Source organism: Triplophysa rosa, linkage group LG10 (genome assembly GCF_024868665.1).
Source record: "Triplophysa rosa linkage group LG10, Trosa_1v2, whole genome shotgun sequence".
In the NCBI taxonomy this organism is placed as follows: Eukaryota; Metazoa; Chordata; class Actinopteri; order Cypriniformes; family Nemacheilidae; genus Triplophysa; species Triplophysa rosa.
Genome location: NC_079899.1, coordinates 13,225,404 through 13,251,851, shown reverse-complemented (window position 1 = coordinate 13,251,851; position 26,448 = coordinate 13,225,404). Strand labels below are relative to the sequence as shown.

At 38.2% G+C, this 26,448-nt stretch overlaps 1 protein-coding gene and 1 long non-coding RNA gene across 3 annotated transcripts in view; one reads left to right on the top strand and one right to left on the bottom strand.

The window, feature by feature from the left end:
- Positions 1 to 26,448, top strand: part of insyn2ab (inhibitory synaptic factor 2Ab) — a 50,284-nt gene that overhangs the window by 1,135 nt on the left and 22,701 nt on the right. For both annotated transcript variants that reach the window (XR_008963670.1, XM_057344045.1), the window contains exon 2: positions 9,889 to 11,008. Coding sequence is in view for 1 of the 2 variants with exons in the window: in XM_057344045.1 (XP_057200028.1) it covers positions 9,894 to 11,008 (1,115 nt within the window). In the remaining variant the exon portion in view is untranslated. The remainder of the gene's footprint in view (positions 1 to 9,888; positions 11,009 to 26,448) is intronic.
- The window catches only part of LOC130559855 (uncharacterized), a 29,671-nt gene continuing 14,107 nt past the window's right edge, over positions 10,885 to 26,448 (bottom strand). Inside the window, exon 3 of the long non-coding RNA XR_008963621.1 lies at positions 10,885 to 10,979. This is a non-coding gene — a long non-coding RNA (uncharacterized LOC130559855). The remainder of the gene's footprint in view (positions 10,980 to 26,448) is intronic.

The window sequence follows — 26,448 nt, the reverse complement described above, 5'->3', positions numbered from 1 at the left end:
TTATCTGTAGTTAAATTGGCATTTATTAGTAGAGATATTGTAGGAGACATATCATGTAACACTATCAAACACGGAAGTTTGATGTGATATATAAACCTGTCAGCACAGTATGAGAGGATAGGCTATGACTTCAAATGATTTCATGCCTGCTGAATGATATTGTATTGTGTGTGTGAACGAAAGAGACAGAATCAGAGATTTCCACATTCCAGGGTGAACATGATAGAATTTCACTTTTCTTTTGATAAGAATTTAATTTAGTTATCGGTACATGTGCCAGTGTATAAAGTGCCACATTACATTTCGTCTCAGCTGTTTTGAGTCTTCAGTAAAATGATTCCTTCAAGTCCACCTTCCATCATTCTTTCATCACGATTCTCTGTGAGGGAAAATGAGATGTTCTCTTCCTTTACGCTCACCTGTTGAGAGGAACAGTGAGGTGCATTACATCCTGCATCACATTTTATTTGCACTGTCTGTACCATTTCCTTCAAACACACTGTACTTTATATTCCTCAGGCCTCTGACTGAACTCCGAATGAAGACATTACTATAGCTTTATGTTTTTCTTTATTTTACGATGGCCAGTTAAAACAAGTTTTTGTATTCAAACATGATTCTGATAAAGAAAAAGATCATTTAGATGACAATATACAGTATTTTATTCAGTATGCACAGCAATTAACCCTCAAAATTCATCATTATGGAAAAAGCCTGGAAATGACATAGGGCCTATACTCTTGTTTAAAAGCATGCACTTTGGTATGAATAATTCATGCATCAAAGGGTTATCCAACTCACAGGGTTTACTAACACCTCCGTGTAGATCACAAATCCAAAGGGGAATTCCTCTCTGTTTAATACTGTAGCTTGTTATTGGGATTAGCTACAAATTTCTTATTCAAGACTTCTCATGCTAAGCTGTGGTAATAGTCGTTTGCGCTCACTGTACATCAATACATGACTTGCTGATAAGCCTGTAAATTTACGGTTATAAAATGCAGCTTTTCTGTACTAGCCAGCAGCCTGAGGCATCATGTTTAGCTGAGCCTGATCCAGCACATTTGTAAAGAGATGGTGAATGTGAAAAGTACAGACTGAGAAACTCACACGTTCAAATATAATGCGTGACTACGGTCTTCATCATTTTTCTGAGCAGGAACTCCACGGTGGATGTAGATAGAACAGGCATCCCCTGTTACATATTGAATAAAATTAAGAGTTGCAAGTGAATTGTAATGCTTACATTGCAAAGCCATTAAAGGGGTCATATGACACGGCTAAAACGAATATTATCATTTGTTTTAGATGTAATGCGATTTAAGGTTCAAAAACGCTGTATTTTCCACATACCGTGTATGTTTGTATCTCCTCTTTGCCCCGCCTCTCTGAAACGCGTAGATTTTTAACAAAGCTCATTGCTCTGAAAAGCGAGGTGTGCTATGATTGGCCAGTTAACCAGTGCATAGTGATTGGTCGAATACTGCAAGCGTGTGACGGAAATTTAACGGTTCTTACCATATTTGGAACATCAGGTTCCAAAGCAGTTGTACTGACAGGTACGCCACCTTACTTGCGTATACATGTGGGCGGTCTTAGTCAAATCATACCACGAACTGACGTAGATTTGTGGGGGTGTGGTTACACGAGGCGTTTCAGGCAGGTCTGGGTGAGCATTCACTTTTAGATAGAATGCATCTTTTGTTCCGACACTTTAATTTTTGCAATTTTACATTTCTAATACATGCATGGGCAACTTATAACACACCAAAGACACAGAAAAACACGTACTTCCACCATACGACCCCTTTAAAATCAATATTCATTCAAGTTATGCATTTGTACATCATATTTTAAATTTACTTTGTTCATTTTAACGTGGGAGAAACAATGAAACATTGAGCTGTGAAAATGATTTTTTTTTCACAAAATGAAAAATTCAGATCAAACGATCATTTCAAAATGTTGTTTCCAAACTTAAAAGGATAGTTCACCTTCAAAATGAAAATTCTGTCATCATTTACTCACCCTGCTGTCATTTTAAACCTGTGTGATTTTCTTTCTTCTGCAAAACACAAAATAAGATATTTTGAAAAATGTCAGTAACCAAAAACTCTTGGTTCCCATTGACTTATAGACACAAAACCAATGCAAGTCAATGGGGACCAACGGTTTCCTGTTACCAATTTTTTTTTAAATATCTACTTTTGTTTTCTGCAGAGGAAAGAAAGTCATACAGGTTTGAAATGAAAAAGAGTGCGTGTAAATAATGACAGCATTTTCATTTTGAAGGTGAACTATTCCTTAAAATAGTTGGCTACACTTGTTGGATGTATACAGCATAACTGTGAAGAGACATTTTCAATTCAAATGCACACACCATAGTGAGAAAAACTCACTAGATACAAATATAAACCATTCTGGAAACTATGCATGTAGCACAAAAGCAGATAAACATTTATAAATGAAACAATAATAATATTCAGTAGACTATTCATATATTTGCTTGATCTTTTTTCCCTGAAATTATCTGGGGACACATTGCTGCAACCTTCAGGAGGACCCTTCTAACTGTATAGAGATACACACTATGGTGATGCGCTATGGCATCCATCAATAGGAGTGCAAACAGTTCGGCTCCCTGATACAGTTGCATACTATAGTCACGTAATAGTTGTAATAAAAACATAGGCAATATTGTGACTTGGCAACGTCCAACAATTTCATTTCTGCCAGTGTGAACATTTCTTATGAGTATGCTATAGATAGTGTTGCTATGCAAACTTGCTTGTGAAAACTTGCAAGTAAACACTGTTTGGGAGTGGGGTTCATCCTACTTGCATCATCATTTAAATAAACAGGATTTTTTTAGCTTCAATTTGAAATTTTTAAAACTAAAACAATGTAAGGGGTTCAGGAGTCTCAGTTGTTTGTGACAAATTATTCTCAGTACAACATTTATGTAAAGATTTTTAAATTTGCCAAACAACTTCCAAGTATTTGTTGTGTCCTACTTTGGCTTTAATGACAGCATGCACTGGAGTTGGCATGGACTTCACAAGTTTGTGCAAAACCTGATGATCCATGTCATGCCAGCGTGATTTGAAAGTGTTCCAAGGAGCATCTGGCGTGCTACAATAGAGGCATGAAAAACTGTCTATTGGTACAAAGAAGATAACATGACACTCAGTGTCACAAATTTGCATATTTGATCAGTCACCTTGATCTATAAACAATTCAAATATTTTTGAAATGTGACATTACTTTATTATCAATTTTCCAAACTCGTGAATCATATATTTCCATTTGTAAATTAAAATAAGAATCCCATATTCTAACTCAGACTGCATATTTAAACATATTAAAAAGCTGTAAAGCTAGCGCATTAAACATCGTCTCAGCATTTGCATTTGTCTGTTCCCTTTAATAAGGCAAACATATATGCTAGACAGCAGTCTGAAGACGTTTGCTCTCCCAGCGAGCAACCTTTCAATGACTCAAAACTTTTCACTGTAAAGCAGTGTTAGTGCTTTTGGGTTTCAGAATGTGCAGCTGTGTGGTGACAACATAAGGCTACAGCAGCTAAAGAAAATTGTTTTCCATGCTAAGGTTTCGGCCTACAGCTGAGGGAGCTCAAAGTCCTTTGCACAATAAAACAGAGATTAGAACTCTCCCAATATTAATGACTGTTGCACCACATGCAGTTGTGGATTATAATAAAAGGGGGAGGTAGGAAAGGATAAACGGGATCATTGTAACACTCACTACTGAGATATATTTTAGGATATTTTTAGCATAATGTCGCTGAACCTTTGTTTATTGTTCACAACTACAGTACTGCTTTTTTATAATTTATATTATATTACAAGTATGCATGCATTCACCTATAAATACAAAATTGATTTATATTTTGTGAACCATGCCATGATTTGGTATGGGTCTTGGTGGGTTTAATGGTGGGATGGATAGTCAGATTTTTTCGATCGGGCAAAATGTAGTCATCAGTGATGAGTCATCAGTTTTGCACCTATAAAGGTTGTTTGGCACTACCTTAAATATGACCCAGCAGAGTTTACTAAATTGCAGCAGGAGATGAAAAGAAACTTTCGCTTTAATGTTTTGTGGGATTTAACTTGGGCGCTAACCAGTAATTTCTATAGCTCAAATACATTTCAGAAAAAGGTGGGTAAGGGATGATGTACAAAATTCATAGATTAAGTATAAACAAAGCTTTACGTATGTAGGAAGCGGCGTTCAAGCTTTAAAACATACTGTAACTATGAGTTGTAATAACCTACTTGCATTGTTTTTTTTTTTAAAAAAGGACAGGCTCCAACAAACCAGGGGTCCCTCACACGTCCTGAAAAGTGAAGCTGCGGGCTCTTTGATCGTCCCCTGGTGGCTGGCAGCCAAGCTATAAAATCCAATTACACTTCAAATATTTTTTTCCAAAGATGTTTTCTGCTATTTTAGTCGGTGTTTTATCACGTTGCTGTATGTCCAAGTATTCGTTTTTTGACGTGTGCGGTAGACAAATGTGACCTACGGAGGACGCAGCCTTCGAATTGAGACGCAGCTCTTGTCTGGTCTGTGCTCAAAATTTAAAGGGACAGTTCACCTTAAATTAATGAAAGAAATGAAATAATGTTTTCAGCTCTTTTGAAGATCACTTCTAATGCGAGGTTTTTGTGTGCTTTTTTTTTTTACAATTTCCCCCAGCCCATACCCTCTGCAGTTCCTCCACAACATAACCCCCCCTCGGGCCGAAAAATCTCACTCCAAGCTGTTGGCTGCCAAAAAGTTGGCAGCCCTGTCAAAGTCATCACAATGAAATGTCAGCATTTTGTTTGTAATGAATGACAAAGTTCAGATGACCAATACAAACCAGTAAAAATCAGGTCAGCCTTTATTTTTTCAGATGAGCTGTAATGCTAATTAATGGTCATGTGTCACTAGAAATACATCACATTGTGACGTCTGTGACATTTCTAACAATATTGTAGGACAAAGTGATCAACCTTTCTTCAAAGCGATGTAATGAATGTCAGTTTAGTGTGTTATCAAAAGAGCAACAGACAGGGAGGCATCAAGACCTCAGCATGATTTAACAGACAGTCGGTTTTATCTATGGCAGAGGCAGATGACCGCAGTAGTTACTGCTCCCATCCACGAGTTCTGATTAATCTATCTTTGTTTCTTAAAAAATGAGAAAAGGAGTACAAAGCAAAACAATTTTAAGTATAAAATGGCAAAAGAAATGAGTTTCGATTGAAAATAATGTACAGTATAATGCCAGGTAGATACTATTCAAAATAATTGCTTCAACAAACATTTTTTAATATTAAATCCTCTATTATTATGCTTTTCGTAACTGAACAGTGTATATCTTTAAGCTACAGGCACATTTCACAAAATAATTTCTATTGTGATTGGAGCAGTCAATATGGGCTCGCATTGCACATTCTGAGCAACAGTCCATCGTCTACCCCAAACACACACACATACATTTACAGAAAACTATCGATTGTAGTATAGCTATTCTGCATTCCCTCTGCCTGCACAATAAAAGGTATCATTGTAAAATATGATTGTTCATATTGTTTTATAGTTTCAAGCCTACAAACACTACGTCTAAGACTTTATTGTTTATAAAATACTTGAGGCATATTATTGTTTATTGGCAATGGCTTCATGGTATTTCTAAACATTAGCACCATTATACTGCTAAACATTACAGTGTGTTATTCACACATCAAGCTTCATTTGCATTACAAAACATGAATAATACTTCTAGGTTTTACAGCTGAGCACGATATCATAAAATAAAGCTACTGACACACGCAGAACAATAAAACCGGCCTGTGCCGTTAAATCTCTGTAATGTAAAAGGGATACTAATTACATCACTTTGGTGTAAAAGTCCAATCAGCTCGCAAATCCACAGGCAATCTTATTATCCTCCAAAAGATTAAAATAGATTTTTGATACAAAGTCCCTGGTGTAACTGACCTCCATATCAGAGGTCTCTTTCGAAATTTAATTCGTTCGAAACAAAGCATAAAAATATCTGAGTAGATGATTACAAACAATATGTATTATAGTGCATGAATCCTGTTTTAAAGATTGTTTGAAACTTTTCTCCTTTTCCAAAGGAAGAGCATTGGAATCTACATTCTCTGTAAATGCCTTCGGCTGTGAGAACTATCCATTTCAAGACAAGGCGGAATAGTATTGTGTGTTAAATTATTAAATAAAAGCATTGAAAAAGCTAGAAATGACACAGCTGTTTAAAGTATTTTCTTTTCACCAGCCGTTTTCAGTAGGACCAGCGGGTCCGTTTGAACCAACATCCAGCTAAAGTGCATGAAGAGAATTAAGAGGATTACTTTTGAAATTTTAGATTCAATGCATTGCTCATAATCCTGGGGTTGACGTGGCCAAATTGTCAGGGTTAGAGGGGGACCTCTGTGTGTGTGGCTAGAGAGAGAGAGAGAGAGAAAGAGAGAGAGAGAATAGAAAAAAATAACTATTAAAATGCAGTCTCGGTTTCATCAGCATAATGTAAAGGTATTTTTGGTGAGTGCCCTATGGGTGAAAAATATTCACTGTATATTATTGATGATGACAGTAATGATGACAGCAATTTATGACATAAAGGAACACTATTAAAATATGGATATATTGCCGGAGTCTCTGATAGTGATTATTAAAGTGATAGTTCACCCAAAAATAAAACATTTGTCATCATTTCATCACCCTCTTGTCCTTTCAAACATGTGACTTTCTCTCTTTTGCAGAACATTTTGAAGAATGTTGGTAACCGAACCCCGGCGGTACCCATTCACTTGCATTGGTTTTGTGTTCATACAATAGGAGTGAATAGGTACTGCCATTGTTCAGTTACCAACATTCTTCAAAATATCTTCTTTTGTGCTCTGCGAAAAGAATGAAAATCAGGTTTGAAATGACAAGAGGGTGAGTAAATGATGACAGAATTTTCATTTTTGGGTGAACTATCCCTTTAATATCTCAATCAGTTTAAAAAAATAGTACACTTCAAAATAATAATAATAATTAAAAAAATGATTTCCCCCTCTTATGTTTAGTTACAAAGCCATAACTTTTTTTTTGCGTAAAATAAATACAGAATTTTATAGCATCTTTACCCCAAATTTTTTCTAAAAACATTTCAAATAGGGACCATAAAAAGCTCCAAGAACACAAAATTATTTTAAAAGCATCAACTAAGTGATAACATTTATATTGTGAAGAGAGCTGCACTTCACGTTCTTGGGTTTTAGTGAATAATGACATACATTTCAGTCTAATCTTCACACGAACCAATTTATGGCTTCAAAAGACTGAATATACAGTAGTTCAGGAAATATACAGTATGAGCCACTAAGTAGTGCTTTTATGGTTCTTTTCTGGAGTCAGACAGACACGGACACTGAAGTATCATTGCATGCGTGAATCTGCTTGAAAATTCTCCTCTTATGTTAATGACAGAATACCGGCTTGGAATGACAAGTGAATTATCATTTCAAGTGAGCTGTTCCTTTAAGAGTTTTATTCGTGCCTTTAAAAGCATTCCCAAGATGTTTCACAAACAATTCCCTGAATACTACAGCGACTACTCATGACACCCAAAAGATTGTTTTTAATCCTAATCATAGTTGCAGTTCAGTTGGCACTTACAAGACACGCAGGTGAGCCACTACCATGTGGATTTAATGAAATTACAGAATCAATGAATCAATCAGCCATCGCCATCTGTTTAAGGACAGATGGTGCTGTAAATCAGAGATTGGAGGGACTGCAGATGCTGTTAGGATCCTGAGATTTTTGGCATGTGAAATACAATAGTTTTGACACAGGTGATTGAAAATGTATAACAAGCGTTTATCTGGAAACGCACAAAGTACACAGTGCAACGATATTCGTGTACACCTGAAAGTACCTGTCAGATTGGCTTCAGAAACTGTCCGGGCGCTGGATTCATTATTCTGAGATGCAAAAATGAGTTGATTGAATCGTTAGAGGGCCAGTTCAATGACTCAAGGATGATGAGTCTTATCACTGTCGACACTGTCGACCACTGATAAGCTCGAGGAGAGAAACCCGCACGCAGAAACACACCGCAGCCGTCTGACGGATGACAAGGTGTCTGCTGGCATTCTTCTCTGGTAGCCTACTGCGTCTGCCAGATATTGCAATGACTAAGAATAAACGATAGACCAAAGCTCAGTGAAATTAATATGATGCAAAATAATACTACGTGGCACTATGTGTCTACACATCGAAACGTTTATCTTGCATCGTATTGCTGGTTACAAAGCGTGAAGGTGGAATTTATCATTTGGTGATCTGTGATTTAGTAGCAATTTCTATGACTAACATCACTGTTACGATTGATTGTATTTTCTGTAGGGTGTAGGATTAGCTCACCTCATGCCGTCCTATAGACATGAAATTGTGCAGCTTGCTTTGAAAGATGTGCTAGTAAATTGCTAAGCAATTTAACTTGCGATTTCTCCTGGTGGATGATAAAACAGGCAAAACTCTATTAGACTTCTTTTAGAAATATTGGAGGAACCCGAGCCATATCTAGGGACGTATATTAAGGATAGCAGTGCCCTGGCAACCACCCACGACACCTTAGAAACCTGGCTGGGAGTTTTACACGGGCAAGCGGAAATCTTATTTTCTAGAGCAGATATATTCAACATAGTTTTTCCAAATACCATAGTTTTTTGTGACCCAGGTAATCGTGATTTACGTTTTTCTACATAAAATCATACATACTGCAAAAACAGTCTGTGAAAAAAAGAACCTTGATATCTTAAATATTGACTAAAGAAGCCGTCTCAAAGATTAAAATCATAGTGAAATTAATGGTGGAAATTAAACTTTGATTCTTGTGATCTCAAATTTAGAATTTGAGATTTAAAAGTCTAGTGTGTAATTTGGAGAAATACATAACTATGTCTTCAGAGGTGTATAAGGACCTTACATAAGGAAGCGTTATGTTTTTATTACTCTAGAATTAGCTATTTCTATCTACATATACCATGTATCCCCTTACATGGATTTCACCATGTTGTTTCTACAGTAGCCCTAAACGGTCAAACTGCTCTACAGAGCGCGTTATCTCCGTTATATATCTCCGTTATCTCCTTCAGTGTGACGACATCTTAGTTCTGTGTCAGCCACTGTAGTGCTTCGAAAGGGAGGGGTGGTGGAGTGAGCCATTGGTTGCAATTCACAACCTCATCTTCAGATGCTGCTAAATTTAATACACTGGACCTTAATTTCTGGTTACTTTTTTAAAATGTTTCTGTATTTGCAACACAATCTCATAGGAATTTGTGACAATTTTACAATGGCCGTCTGCACCATTGATTTATGGATGGCAACTTTTTAGCTAAAACATTTGTACTTTTGTCCCCCACCTAAAACTTAAATAGCTTTTTGTACCTTTTTTCTGACAGACGCACTGTAGAAATTCGCACAAAAACACCAACCTGTAAAATATATACGATCAGGTTAGTACTTGCCATCGAGCATTGAGTTGTACGTCATACTGTATCTAACTATTCAATAGGCCTGTTCCAGTCTGTGCTTCAGCCTCCATCTCCCCTCTACTGGCAGCCTCATTAGAAAGATGTAGCTTGGGTGTAATGGGAGAGCTTGAATGCAGGTCGTTCTGTGTCAGCTGTGACTTCCACCGCTAAACAAAACACATACGCATACAAAATAACAAGCTTTGACTGCCAGGATGTTGTGCTCTGAGGAAACAACAAAACTAGGCCATCTGTGTTTGAGCTGCAATCACTGCCATTTTATTAAGAGTAAGCTCTCTCTACTCTCTCTCTCTCTCTCTGACAGGAGTTATGGTCAGTAAGGAGGCAGGTCGGTGCACTCTGTCAAGCTCAGAGTCCGACTCGGAGTCCGGTGGTCCTTCGCTGGCAGGAGATAGTGGCGGTCGCACGGACACGGTACGCAAGCGGAACAAAGCCCTGCAGGTGCGTTTCAAAGACATCTGCGAGGCTCAAAATGAGGCCGCCCATCGAGGTGCACGGGATCGTTCGGTTTCCTGCAAGGTCATCCACAGACGGTACATGACCATGCCCGCACGCAGGTCCATCCCCAACGTCACCAAAAGCACAGGTGTGCAAACCTCTCCCGACTTGAAGAAACGCTATCAGACTTTTCCCTTCGAACGGAAAAAGGGTAACGTCATCAAACACACCGCTCTGGTGGAAAACTACCCGGACAGGAATAACGGGTTTCTGGGTGGCGTGAAGGGTGGTGGGGAGCAGGCGAGGTGCGATGGCAGGGTGCAGCAGACCCGAGTGCTGCTCCATAACACGCCACAGTGCAGTACGGACTTATGCGTCGAGCCTGACTGCTCCGATGGAAAGCTCTGCCCCGATCCGGCATGTCAGGGTGGAGATAAGGACACAGTTTTGGATCAGTCGGATGCAAGGACTGGGGTTGGCATCCCAGGGAGCGGGTCCAAGCACAAAGGATTATCCAAAGGGAGAGAGGTAGAGGCGGGCCAGCAGTCCAACTGTGCCAAGAGTGCCTCCTCTGCGGCAGATCAACCTCTGCAGGTCAGAGGTGACTGTTCAAAGATTTCCGGCCCTATTGCGTGGACGTCTTTGACACAAGTGGAATGCCTGGAGAGTCCCTCAGGAAGCTGCAAACGCAAAAAAGATGCTCAGCAGCTGAACGGCTTGCAAGCGCAGTCTCAGGCTTTGTCTCATTCTGCCAGCTGTGCTTCCCAGGCCCACATGCAGGCTCACTGTCACAGTACTCAGAACTTGGGTACCGCAGCATCCCAGCAGGGCTCAGGGGGGCAGCTGATTGCTCTCCCCGGGGCGGATGGGAATGTGAAAGCCAGGCTTCAAGCCATGGAGGGTCTGATCAGTTCCAGTCAAGAAACCATCAAAGTGCTGTTGGGAGTCATACAGGAGCTGGAAAGAGGAGAAGCACAGAGAGAGGGGTAAGGCATGGTCTATATAAAACATTTACTGTTCAGATGTTCAGACTGTATTTATCAGATGTTATGTGATAAAGAAAACAAGTACAGACTCAATGTGAATATAGCATTACATGTGTTTATGGAACTACTGAATATATATAAAACTACTGTATTGGGAACATTTCCATTGTTATTATTGCTTAGGAAAATAATAAAAGCTGCGTCCCAATTTGAAGGTTGTATCCTCCTTCGAAAACTTGAAAAACATCTGCAAAAAACTGGGCCTTTAAAGTCCATAAAGGTCAAACCAAAATGTATAGTGTAGCCTATGGAAGATTTGCTGTGAGTTCACAACAGAGACATTTTTGAGTTTTTAAATCAAATTTTTGAATTTTATTTTAGAGTATATGACGCATTGCTGTAGTCTACATTACCCAACAGTATATCAAATTCACCAGCCTTAGAAATAAGTAAAATGCAACAAACACAGTATTGCAGCAGTAATTTTAATGCAAAACATCATTTGAAATATATAGATAGAATATACACTTTTATTCATAGGTTTTTAATGTTTATTTTAAAATATCCAGCCGTTACAGATACACAATGAATCTGGGTATAGCCGACATATTCAGTCTTAGAATGCAGATTACGAAGGATGCAGCCTCTAAATTGGAACGAAGCAACGATTCATAAAACAGCAAAAATGTAAGAAAGTATAGAAAACTTTATTTTGGCTAATATTTGTTGTGATCAATCCATTGCATACATTTCTAACATGCTAAATACAAAATGACAACATATCTCAATAAAGATGACAACCGACATCAAATGACTGACACAAAACACGATTTTAAAATCAGCCTTCATCATAATTAAATAAAATTTAACATAATTAACCATCTGTGTCACTATATGAAGGCATCTTGAAGTTTTTTGGTGATAAGATTACAACATTGAGGTCTCAGATCCAGCCATCTATCACTGCACTGCGCTGGCCGAACCTCTATGTTTTTCAGCCTCCTGGTGCAATTTTGATTCTATCTCTCTTCTGGATCTTAAAAACAATTGACTGTTTAAAACCTTCTCGCTGCTCACGTGATGTTATTCCCCCTCATTGTTTTAAACAAATCTTTAATTTTATTGGACCTGGTCTGTTGTCATTTCTAAATAAATGCCTTATCACAGGCACTGTCCCTGAAGAATTAAAATTGGCTACAGTTACACCTCTCCTCAAGAAGCCTTCACTCGATGCTTCCAGTTTTAACAATTTCCGTCCCATTTCCATTTTACCCTTTATTTCTAAAGTACTAGAGAAAGCTTTGTTCAACCAACTTCAGACCTTTCTCAGTGAAAATGGTATCTATGAGAAATTTCAATCTGGTTTTAAATCAGATTCAAATCCCAAATCCCAGAACCCAAATCAATTCAGATTGGGTTCTTATTTTTAGTTACAGACTCTGGTGACTCAGTGGTTTTAGTGCTTTTAGATCTTTCCTCTGCATTTGATACAGTTGATCATAATATTCTCCTGTCCAGATTACAATACTGTGTGGGATTGAAGGGGAATGTCCATAAAATGGTTTCGGTCATACTGTAATGTCTCCTCATCTGTACTTATTCTGTGGTGTGCCTCAAGGATCCATTCTTGCACCTGCTCTCTTCTCACTGTATGTGCTCCCTTTGGGTTCTATCTTTAGTAAGCATGGGGTTTCATTCCACTGTTATGCAGACGACACACAGATATACCTACCTTTGAAACGTAATGACCATACTGCTCTGAAGTCTCTTTTTGTCTGTTTTTTATTCTGTTCTTAAATGAAAGTAAAACTGNACACAGATATACCTACCTTTGAAACGTAATGACCATACTGCTCTGAAGTCTCTTTTTGTCTGTTTTTTATTCTGTTCTTAAATGAAAGTAAAACTGAGATTATTATCTTTAGTCCGGATATCATTAAACACCATACAACTATAGGCTATACAAACTATACGCAAAGCCTTGCCATCACATCCGGGAAATAAGTCAGTAAATTTAAGTAAAATCACAGGCTTCATTTATCCTGTGCGAATGCGCCACATGAAATACAGATGTGGGGAGGTAATTTATAAATCACACAAGGTCCCCAGATAATACTAATCCTGTGCGAATAGGGCGAATGTGTAACCTAACGTTACGTCTCTAACCAAATTCACAGAAGGCTCCAACTAACTTTACTACGCAACCTGCTATCCAATCATAGCAGTGGGCGTTTACTTCCAAGTCTTCATGGCGGAACGCCCATTCAAACCGATCGTTTGTCAAGCCGGCCTCAAAACCTGGGAATAGAAAATAGCCTATTACTTATTGACTTTGAGGTTTTTTAATGTAAAAACCACACGAACGTCATAAGTAGACCTCATACAACAGTATAAAACAATAAACAATCCCAGTTCATGACACCTTTAAAGGACAGCGTAAATTTGACCATGTCATCCCCATCTTACGATCTCTGCATTGGCTTCCTGTGCACTACCGTATTAACTTTAAAGTTCTGCTCTATGTTTTTAAATCCTTCAACAATCAAGCACCTCCCTATCAGGATGAGCTTCTCCACCCCCAAAATCAATCCCATATGTTGAGATCCGGAGATCAGAATCTTCTTCTGGTCCCTAGATCACGGTTAAAAACCAGGGCCTAAATTGTGGAAAAGTTTGCCGGCCCACATTAGAATGGCTCCATAATTAATTGCTTTTAAAACCTCTTTAAAAAAGTATTTCTTTTCACTGGCATTTGATACTGCTTGAGGCTTGTGGACTGAAATGTATCTGTTTCTTTATTATTATTATTATTTTATTTGAATTATTGTATTGTATTAGATTTGTTTATCTTTTAGTCTGTTCTATTTTCCTCTGTACAGAACTTTGGTCAGCCTGTACGCTGTCTTTAAATGTGCTTTATAAATAAATTAAACTTGAACTTGAAGCTATTGTCTAAAAGTATGACATTTTGGTTTTGATTGTTCACTCGTTATCCAACAAAATTAGGATGACAGTTTCAAGGACAACATTTACAAAAATATTCCACTTTTACATACTGTATTATTCAACATTACAAAAATCTTTAACCAAAGATTTAAAAATTCTGTCATCATTTACTCACCGACAAAAGATGACATTTTGAAGAATGAGGGTAACTAAACAAGGGGTGGTACACATTGACTTGCATTGGTTTTGTATTCGTACAATAGAAGTCAATCGGTGCCACAGTTGTTCGGTTACCAACATTCTTCAAAGTATTTTCTTTTGTGTTCTGCAGGAGAAAGAAATTCATACAGTTTTGAAATGACAAGAGGGTGAGTAAATGATGACAGAATTTTCATTTCTGGGTGAACTATCCCTTTAAGAGTGTTTTTTTTTACTTAATGTTTGAAATTAATATAAAAAGCTGCTTTCAGTTTTTCCAAAACATTTGTGTCACCCATGGGGCCATAGAATGTAAATCAGAATATTTCTTTATGGGGTCTGGAGTGATTAAGTAGTTGGGTGGTCAAAATCATTTGTGTTATTGTCAGTGTGAATTACAAAGCGATTCATTGGTATAGCCACTTCTCTGCACTTGTAAGAATATCTAACCGAGTTCTATTGTATTACGCTTCATTTACCAGACAAGGTCACGGATAGACAGCAAAAACCCTTTCTAAAATTATCCATCATACCTGATTTATGAACAAAGGCAGGTGTGAAGTTCACCAGGGAATCTTTTCTATTTCAGCAGCTTGAATATGTTTTAATGTCACTGCATTCATGTTGTCAGTACCACGCATCTTTAAAACTGGCACCGTGTACAACATAAATACCCATTTACTGCGTAATAAACGTATCTATCACAAGTGACAAAAATCAGGGTTATTGGTCGCAGTGACTGTTGAAATTGGAACCTGGGAAGCGAATGAGGTGAAAACACGCTTCAGAGCCTGTTTAAAGCCACTTGCACGGCAACGCGGGGACACTTCAATGTCACATGTCATCCTGCATTCACAGTACCTGATGCTTTCCACAGGCGTAGAGCCAACTTCCCCTCTGACAGCATGCCCGATGAGAGGAAGAACTCGATACAATCAGTGCTCCTCATGTATAATAATGCGCCTCCATTAACTGGACGTCCCTGATCGAGATGCTGGGAGGTTTGGAAGTGCTTTGCTCAGCTGTTGTCTGGACGTGACAGTTTATTTAGTAAAGGTCAATAAAAGGGGTTCGGGAGATAAAAGCGATTATTAATCCCTGAAAAAGAACAGCTCAAAAGAACAGTTTGCTTTCATCTATATTTGAAAAATGGTATTATGTGGGGAGAAATTACAGTCGCAGCTTTTGCAAACTGTATGTAAAAAGTAAAATGTTATTTATAGAGGAATTTATCAAATGCACACACCTGGCCCGAAGGTAATTTCCGGTCTGTATTTGTTAATCGCGCTGGCTAGTGGTTAATAATATAACTATTTATGCTTTATTAATTTATATTAATATTTTATTGTATGATTTTAGTAAATGAAGATTTGTACAATAAACAATTTGTTGAATGGGTCTTGCAGGGCAACTGGTGCGACCACACCAGGCCCCGCACCAAGGGGAAATGTTAAAAATATTAATAATAATAATTTTAAAAAATCTTGAATTGATTTTAGTGTTTTAGTTGTTTTATGAGTTTATTCTAAATAATTATCTGAGCTATGTAAGTTATACTTTTTTTCACGCTGCTTTGCACAGCAGAGTAGAATGAGTGCCTGTACTGTGTGGAAAGAGTGAGCTGCAAATGTGTCTGGTCACAGAAACAAGCGAGAGTATGCCTGATCTAAACATGTAAAAACTCGCATTTTGTTCTTTGTATTTAGTTCTCTGATGCAGCTATCACGAACAGGTATTGTTGTTTGTTAAAACTGCAAATGCTTGCGTTTGCGTTGAACGCACTTCAAGAGAAGTTTCAAGTGAACCCATAAGAGGCAAGATCGCAAGAAAAGCACGACGCTTACCAACTGGGCTGTCCTGTACGGTGGAATATTGATTCAGGCACAGACTAGCTGAACCACAGCTGCCACAGGCACATGCGTTCGCATTGCTTCCAAAGCTGTGAACAATCATCACAATAATCGCAAGTTTACATTGTTTTTTAATATATTTTTGAGCAAAACCTCTTAAATAAGCTTATTTTACTGATGTATTACTTTGATTCATGTTATGTTTGAAACACTTTATTTGTTGTAGCCTACTTGTACTTGTATTCTGAAAGAATATGATGATTAATTTAGGAGAGATTGAGATCGTTTCCCCTCACACAAATGCAATGTAGCTATACTACTATTGACTTTGCGCATTGAAATTCTATTTGCGTATTTGACCAATGAAACACTGTAGTAGCACTTATCATATCATATACAAGATTTGATATTAAAGGAAAAGTTCATCTCAAAATCAAAATAGTGTTCTTGTTTACTCACCATGTTCAACATGTTTTAAGACCTCCCGGCGTCTTTGGAACACAAATAAAGATATTTTAGAGACATCCGAGAGATTTCCAGGCTTTCTCATAGACATCATGGTTATAGTTGTTGTCAAGGTCCAGAAAAGTACTAAAGACATCGTTGAATTGGTCCATCCTCTCATAGTGGCTCAATTGAATTTTTTTTAAGCGACGACAATACTTTGTGCGAAAAACAAACCAAAATTTCGACTTTAATGTAAAAGACAGAAAAAGCGCCAGCCAGATAGGGCCCCGTGTCTTCTAACTCGCCTTGGGCTCTGCCCCATGCTTGGGACGGCCCTGGGGTCTTGTAACTTTGTCGCATTTGATTAAGTTGAGCCAAGTAATGGTTCTTCTACTGGTAACCCAAAATAATACTGGCTAGACATACAGTACTTTTAACTTGCTAGTTAATGTAATTTACTTGTTATTTGCTTGTTATCAGAAATGATCTACAGGGACTCTATTCTTTGTGGAAGTTAAATTTAGACCACAAAAGCATGCATGCGCAGTAACATTTATTTATGTTGTTATTTTGAAACCGTCAGTAAATCCAGTTTAAACAGACTAAAATCAGTATAGTCCTGTATTTGAATGAAGTGTTTCCGTTCTTTTCATTAAAAACTTTCTGTGCAAACATCAAGGCTTTGCTCCACTCTTTTAAAACAGAGATGTTTGTGTACATTTAAGCATAATCAAACAATGGAGTAGCACATTGTAACTAAGTGTATATCCAGATATGGTGTTTTAAATAAGTCTAAATAAGCACATGCAGTTTTGAAAGAATTGAAGAAAAGGATTTAGCTCTTTTGATGTAGTATTATTTAGTAAATGTGAGTAAACGCTTAACTGGCTGAAAAAGTACTCAGACGTTCAATTGACCCTTCGCAAGCAGTTTGATTGACAGGCGATCTGACCAATCATAACGGCGATAGTATGTGCCCCCGTGACCGACCGCCATTTTGTCCGACAAACAAAACAATCCGATAGACCTGGTGTAGTAGAGACGGATTATAGACGGAAGCGTTCGGGAAGTGGTGTTTTTTTGGTGGTCTCTCTAAAATTGTCATTACTACAAATTTCGGAGTAAATATAAACACTTGATACACCACATTTAGGTTAGCTATACATCCATTTGTGTGACTGTAGTAGCCATCGTGTGAGTTTAGAATTAACTAAACGTTATCGTCTGCTGGTGTGGATGCAAATATAGGTATAAGGTGTTACAGTTATCTCAAATCCTGAATATAAGTTATCCCTGGAATGCATATTGCAGACCTTTCTGTCTGAAATCAGCATGTCATTTTTCCAGAAATTCTTCTCTATTTCCCCAGGGAGTGCACAAATTTACACTGGAAGCGCATGGCTGATACCGAAAGCCTGTCGGACATAGCAACAGGAATGAAGGGGGGCGGGGTTTTGCGAAGGGTCAGTTGATTTTAGATTTTGAATACATTTGAAATAATTGTGTTGTTCTGTGTTTTATTCATCAGCTGTACTGTGAGAACCTTCAGATTTTAGTAAAGGTATAGCTGAATGAGATACAGTGCTGGAAATAGGGACATCATTTTTATTTTTAAACCATAGATACAGAAAATCTAACTGAATTTACTTATGTAATTGCATAGCGTTTAGATGCTTTTTCATGCATAAAAGATGGAAATCCTATATTGTAAACTTCTGTGGGACTTCATCCTCTCTTGTAAATTCACTCCCCAGACTCCCCTGCGTTCTCCCGATTTCCAGCTCTGTATAAAATTGCTGTTGTATAGATATACAGAATTAAAGAAGGTCTAAAAACACATCAACAGGGAGTTTGTTCAAAAACAATTATTTTGCCCACGCTCTGCTCCTAATAGCAAAAGTTATTCTTCACATTTTAAGTTTAAAAGAGCCAAAATACAGGCCTCGGCTAAATTCTGTACTTTTTGGTCCATTTCATGAAAGTCTACTTAGCACTGACACTGCTTTGTTGGAACCCAGTCCACTTGATATTTGTTTATTGATTGTATTATACTTAGATCCAGTCTCCTAATCGGATTGGACAAGAGTGCTGATGTTTACTATACCAGCACTGAGGTTTGCTTCGCTCTGTTTGTTGTCCGGTTGACAGTATATTTTTATTGCCAGACTCCTCACTTCAAATCTATACAGTACGTCAATAGCTCCACACTCCACTAAATTGTATACTCTTGTGTGTTGTACAGAACAGTGTCGTTTGGTTATTTGAAGCATGTAAGACATACTGACTGTATAATTATATAATTAATTTATAGCCACATATTTATAGATGTTAATATGGGACTCATATTGTGTTTGCACACTGTACATTTTTTTATTTTAAGTACAATCAAATTGGCTTTACAAGTGAATTCAGGTTACTATTTTAAATTTGGCAAGTGGATGAGTTGATGTAACTTATAAGTAAACATTAGGTGAAATAGTTAAATTATTTTGATGAGTTTAAGTACATTGAAGAACATTTAAAAGTTCATTTTGAAATGACTTGTAAAGTTAATTTGATTGTACTTAGTAACTTAAAGTCCCAGTGAAACGCCTTGGAACGCGCAGCATTATAAAAATGCAGAGAGCGCGAGACATATTGAGTGGCCCCTCCCCCTTTTAAAATAACCAATAGCATTTCGTTCACTGCACAGTCAGCCGGGCAAAGCTGCATTTAACAGCGTGATAGCCACAGTGGTGTAAAATTGTATTGAAAAGAATAGCAAGATCGGTTTGTTATTTATGTTGGTGAGTGACACTGGCGTTTGTCTTCTCCTTTACTAATCAAGGCTGTGATGTCTAATCTCTTCCATATAGCCTTAACATACAACATTCTGTGTAGATTTGAAATGGGTCAAAATATGGTTGGTTTTCTCGGCGGATTTGCGCGTATGATCGACGGATATGATCAGCTCTGTGTTATCATGTCTCTGAACCGGAGGACACTCACATGCAACCGCTCACGTGACACTAACGCGAAATTTAGACTTTAATGTTAATGTTTACACTGTCTAGATCATCCTCTATCTCCCATCTAGTGCATTATGCGTCCTTCACGATGTAGGACATAATAAATGTGCAACAAATGGCTGATCTGAGGCACAGCTTCCGCAGAAGGGGGCGATGTTAAGGGGACTCTTCCGATTGTAAAGCGAATTTGATTGGATGAGATCTTTGACGAGAGGCTGAGTGTAGCTTGATGTCGTGGAATTTCAATTTTTTTTAGTGCACGGGACTGTCAGTTTTGAACGCTTATATCTTCTAAATGGGAATTTTGTCGGCGCGTAGGAGCATATCAGTTTATTGACGTCCTTAAGGCTAACTTATTTTTAATAAAAGGAAAAAATGTTCATATTGATTTCACTGGGGCTTTAAGGGATAGTTCACCCAAAATGAGAGTTCTGTCATCATTTACTTACCCTCAAGTTGCTCTAAACCTGTATAAATTTCTCTATTGTGATGAACACAAAAGAAGATATTCTGAAGAATGTGGGAAACTAAACACTTCTGGGACACCACTGACTACCTTAGTAGTTTAAATTTCTTACTATAGTAGTCAATAGTGCCACAAAACTGTTTGGTTACAAACATTTTTCCAAATAGCTTTGTGTTCAGCAGAACAAGGAAAGTCATACAGGTTTGGACCAATTTGAGGATGAGTAAATGATGACAGAATTTTTATTTTTGGGTGAACGATTCGATTCCTTTAAAGCAGCAATGTTTTACAATGCCTTTATTTTTAAACTCTAAACTTAATATGTTTAAAAATGTCACAGTTCACAACGTTTTTTGCCACTTAACACCCAAATCAAATGGACATTTCCCGTTTTGTTTAGTAGACATCTCACTAGCAGCAGATGGACTGAGTATATGTACTGTACATATGCCTCTCTAAAAATTCCTTGAAATGTGTCTAATTGGTCACTTCAGAGCTTTGTTATACAAACTTTCATCAGTCTCTCAGCACTGTCCTTCAGGCCTTGCATTGAGAAGATAATGGCTCCAAAGCCCAACCAACAATCTAACGGCAGAGCTCTTTTTAATCCTGAGCCAGGAGTGAGGAAAGCAGACCATATTTTCCAAACACAAAACCAGCCTCAATTAGCAGCGCCTCATCAAGCACGCCTTTCATCTTCCAGAGGAGAAAGTGTGTCTGTTTTGTTTGTAAGAACCTCCCATCTTCCACAATGAGTATGTGGTCTAATATTAGAGGCAGGACTCCTGTGAGTGCGCTCCCACATGCTAGGTGTCATCAGAGCAGCAGAGCTCAGAAACGATGAGTGGCTCAGTGTGGGCACATGAAAGCTTGGCCGGTCTCTCTGGGTTAAACCAGCCACGGCCAGGGGTTTGATGTTCCTCCCTGTCTGAGAGCACAGCTTTTAAAGCAAACAAAGCGTCTGCGTGCTGCTGACAGCTGGGGTGGGCAGAGCTTAAAATGCCAAGCACTCACGAGCCTGGCATGGATGTCTTTGGTAAACTAGAGGTACAGACCTGATGTTCAGACAGTTTTTAACGCTGTTAGAGTTGCAAGTAGTAATTTGCAATAGAAAAACTCCTAGGTTACTACCATCTGTGCAATAAGTGTTTATGCACTTGCGAGACGCCTTTATCCAAAGCAACTTAAAGGGACAGTTCACCCAATTACAATAGTTAGTAAAATGTGCCCCAGAGGTGTTTGCTTTCCTACATTCTTCAAAAAATTTTTTTTTGTGTTCAACAGAACAAAGAAATTTGATGAAGACAGAATTTTCATTTTTGGGTGAACTGTGCCTTTAAAGGTATACATTTTATTTACAGTTTGTGTTGTCTAGGAATCAAACTCATAATCTTTGCGTTAAAAGCACTGTGCTCTACCAGTTGAGCTGCAGGGACTCGTGAAGCAGAGCCATTAACTGTTCTTCGTTTACGCATATGGCACTTTTTATCCAAAGCCACTTACAGTGCATTCAAGATATATTTGATAAATTTGTGTGCTCTCAGAGATTGCATTATGAGCCCCGCACTCTCCCTGTTAAGCTGCTTTTTATTCAGACAGGATTTAGCACATCTGCAAGACTCTTTGATCGTATTTAAACAGTACATTGTGTATAAAGTATTGTCTGATGTTGTTGTTGCAGGGCCGGCCCAGCCCCTGTTGGTGCCCTAGGCAAGATTTTAGATTGCGCCCCTACTATACGAAATAAATCAATAAAAATATCTGAAGATGAACTGTTTTTAAAAGCAAAATTCATATTTATTTTAATATAACATGAATTGTGATCAACATAAATAGGAAGTAAATAAATAACAACTAAAAAATATTTGTAATAAAAATGTTTCTAATTACGTACTCATTGTTTGAAAATAACGCTGAAAATAAAATAAAACTTTCTCAATAATACTTTAGTTGAAAAATAGAGCTATTAAATCGAATATTTGATTATTATTATTATTTAGATAAAGGTCAATGAGAACGTTTTTTAAACATTTTTTAAAGCTATGCGCAAATGCTGTAGGGACACAAATAAAAGCTTATTGTATTGTTTTGGATTTTCTTAAATAAATGGTATGGCCTAGTCACTGTGCCAGTAAACACTTTTTGCAGTTCACTTAGTTGAAAGCAGTCAAAAACAGCACGCACTGTCAGTGTTACCAGTAAAATGGTTTTAAATAAGCAAGCTGCTCCGAGGGGGATTCGAATTTAAAACAGGCGATGAGTCCAGAATGGGATGCAAGCGCTTTAACCACAAGGCCACAGTCTAACATAAGTAATACATGGACCACACTATCTGGTCTCCGTTACACATCCATAATTAAGGCGTTAAGATTATCAATCATAGTTAATCATAATCGTGTCATGATGCAAGAAGATTTGCGTTTTTGCGCTCTCGTCTGGCGCCCCTCTGGTCATTTTGCGCCCTAGGCAACTGCCTATGTCGCTATGCCGGTCGGCCCTGTGTTGTTGCTTACATAATTTGATGTCCTAAGGACAACATCATGTTGACCCTGGGACAACATTTAAATCAACCAATCAGATTTCAGAAATAAGTTTACAGTTTATTTTAAATTTAATCTTACAACCAGGATTAGGTGCTTCTAGAACATTGTTTTTCACTTATCATTTCCCTCTGATTTTAGGGGTAAGTTATGGTTAGGGTTTGGTGTGGGTTTAGGTTTAAGTTTTATTTATAAAAAGGTTGTCCTTAGGTCAACAAAATATGTTGACATCAACCACTTGGCAAAATCAGGTTGAGCTTCAGAGCATACTTGATGTTTGTACTCTACAAGCTGTTACAGCAGAAACAACACAGTTCATAGCAATATCTGTGAAATGTTATTCTTAAACGGACAGTTCACCCAAAAATGAAAATTCTGTCATCATTTACTCACTTTCGAGTTTTTCCAAATCTGTATAAATGTCTTTGTTCTGATGAACACAGAGAAAGATATTTGGAAGAATGCTTCTAACCAGACAGATTTTCCCCCCCATTGACTCCTAGTAGGAAAAACTACTTTATATTTTTTTTTGTTCTGTTGAACACAAAAGAAGACATTTTGAAGAATGCAGGACAGCAAACAGTTCTGGGGCACTTTTGAATACCATTGTATTTTTTTCCTACTATGGTAGTCAATGGGGGGGCAAAATCTATCTGGTTAGAAGCATTCTTCTAAATATATTTCTCTGTGTTCATCAGAACAAAGACATTTATACAGATTCGAAGGTGAGTAAATGATGACAGAATTATAATTTTTGGGTGAATATCCCTTTAAAAGCAGACAGTATTTTATCTTCTCTTGTGTCGTTCAATTAACTTTTTGTATAAGCTAGGTACTACTTGTACTACCTAGTTTGCGACACTAGGGGGGTCATGCAACCAAACTATAGACCCCTTTGTCAGATGTAAACACTGGTCCAGAAGTACTTCCGGGTTTTATTTTCATTTATTTTATTTTTATTCTATTATTAAATGTTCTGTTGGGTGTACTGTATTTTGTTCAAACGTTTGTGTAGTGTTAAAAACTGAAGCAGGATGTTCTTCTGGACCAGCATTGCTCACGTTTTCTGAAGTGGTCTATAAACATTTTTCGCGTGAGTTTTTTGTTGTTATTGTTTTTAAGGGAGCCACTTGTACGATGATTATCTGCAACGGATAATGAAGATTTTGTGTTGCTTAAGCTTTGCCGATCTCTCCAATTAACAACAATACATCACTTTCTCCACGAGCACTTTCACACGTTTTGTTCCTCTCGCTGAGGCTCATTTCACCATTGTACTAGATGATGGCAGGCTTTTCTTCATGCACTGCTTTCCAAGGACAATCGGTGATGTATCCAAATGGAGATCCAACCACCTGAACCGCTTTTTAATCATGATCACGACTGGCTCATTAGTGTGTCAGTGTCTTCCACAGCCTATCCAGACTGGCAACAGATTGCCAGTGTCTGGAAGACAATGGATTTTTGCTGTGGGCTATTTGGATTCCTAAACCTTTCTCGCACATTTCCTTGCATTGACAACAGTTAAGTAACAATCAATGAGGCTTTTTATTGATGCTTGCTAAGGATTTAAACAAACCCCTGAAATTTTGTCGTGCAACTTGCCCTGGCACTGTTTGTGATATGTCAAATTGTATGGATTCTTGCAAAAGAAGTGTGATTTTGCCTGGAAAACAAGCAAACATTTTTTATAACATCTAAAAGAACCTGAGCTTTTTCTGGACCAGCCTTGTTTACGTCTTGCAAAGTAGTCTTCATATATTCTATAATTTCATCACTATGATACTGTAAATGATCTATAACCAATTTGCATCTGTCATTTTTTTGACATACATCTATCAATCGTTGGCATCTCTGAAGTATATCACAGACCTTGTCACATCTTATTTTCATTGGTATTTGGAAACACGGGTATGTCCTAATAGCATACACTGAATTTCAATGACATACCGAACTGTCACGTATTCACGCAATAAAGACGCATTAGCACATTATTACAGGGTGCGTAATGTGAGACATGCCTCTGCTGTCAGTGTCAAGTTTTTCACTGATTATTCCAGGAACGTAGCCATGTGTCACCTCCATGCACTCTCAGGGCACACCTCCTGCGAGAGGGCAGATCGTGCCTTTCAACAGAGCTGAGGTTTGCAATAACTAAGATCCAGCTCGCAGAGACAAAGCGCAGCGCTCATGTGTAATTCAGTGACGTGCACACACACTTTTACACTATTCATAAAAACAAAACAAAAAAAACACTAAGGCATGCCTAACAACTGTCCATCCCAAGCGTGCACAATGTCCATCCCAGCTAACTACATAGAAGCTTTTAAAGGGATAGCTCATACAAAAATTTAAATTCTTTCATCAATTCACCCCCATTTTGTTCAAAATTTATATATGACCGGTTTTGTGTCCTTACATTGGAAGCCAACGTTGTTTGGTTACCAGCATTCTGTAAAATATCTTCTGTTGTGTTCTGAAGAAGAAAGTTACACAGGTATGGAATGACACATTTTTTTATTTTTGCGCGAACTATAGAAAGCAAAACTGCCACTGCCTCATTGTAATGCGCCTTTCAGACAGGACGTGGAATGTGCTGCGCTGGCCGCTGGTTTCAGCGTAGCCCTTCGATTTGTGCTGCGCTGGCCAGAGCAAAGTAGGCGGAGTTTACAAAACGGGGTGTTCTATATATTTTCTATAGCAACAGAGCTTTATTTCAAAGTAATTGAGGAGGCTAGAGGAGGGAAAATACGGCATGCTCCTGACCGTGTCCATTTCACATGCATATTGCCTACCTACAACAAGCTTCCTGACTTAAAACACACCTGACATGCTGACTTGAATTGAGATATGTCTCCATGACACAGCGTTTCTCCCGATGTCCCTATTCAAGCACAAACTTGTAATGTACAGTTTCGAAAATTCCGACACGCACAGTTCATCCATTTTGTTTTCCGCACTTGAATGCACCGTTTCTATTGGTCGCGCGGGTAATCGTCACAGAGCGCAGCCGCAAAGTTGAACTTCTGTCAGGACCATTGTCGTGAACTATTTAAACAATAGCAATATTTAAGGTAGGCGGAATTAAACTGTTCTGGGCAAACTCTCCGCGGGAGCCCAACAATACATGTCCCCCCACCTGGGGAACTATAACAATTCATGATGCGTAACAGGATTAAATTAAAATGATCCAATAGATTCAGGCAGATACTATCCTGAGGTTTCTCATTGCATTCCTACAAAATTGGAGTGAGATGGAGGTGGGTTTTTAATGCAGCACGATTAAGCAGCTGATAAGGAGCAGAGAAATGCAACTTAAATAGGACGCAGTCTAGTGTGTGTTGTATGACTATTGGTTAACGTTGATTAGCTGCACCTGATGTGATCGGCTGATGCAAGCTAGACTCACGTGACCTGCCAGAACTGACGCGACACTTGATTATTTTGAACTTTGACTGTGGCGTGCGAGCAAGCTCGACAACGGTGTGCGCTTTGGTCAACGTAGCAACAAACCGCCCTTACGTGGCGCAAGCCATTGAAATGGATGGCTTTCATAGTGCAGCGCATTCCGCATCCTATGTGAAAGCCACATAAAGCCGCTTTACAACAATGCAAAATTGTAAAAAGTGTTATATAAGTCAAATTGATTTGAATGGGTTTAAAATATATCAAATGATATTATTTATGTTTACATTACTTTATAAATTATATTGAACAGCGATGAACACCAGCATGCGGGGCCGTCGTTAGTGGGGTGAAAGGTGGTGACAATTATAGGGGCCCCACAAAATACAACAGTTACACTATAAAGTCACTTTACACATAAATGTGTAAAGTAAAAGCTTAGTTGTACAGATGGGGTTCAGCCTGACTTCAGCAAAACGCTGCTTCTGTTTCAGTCCTCTCGGTTGCCTCTGTCCCTGTGAACTCTTCAGCAACGTCAGATTGAACTGAACGCAGAATATCAATGAACATCCGGACACTT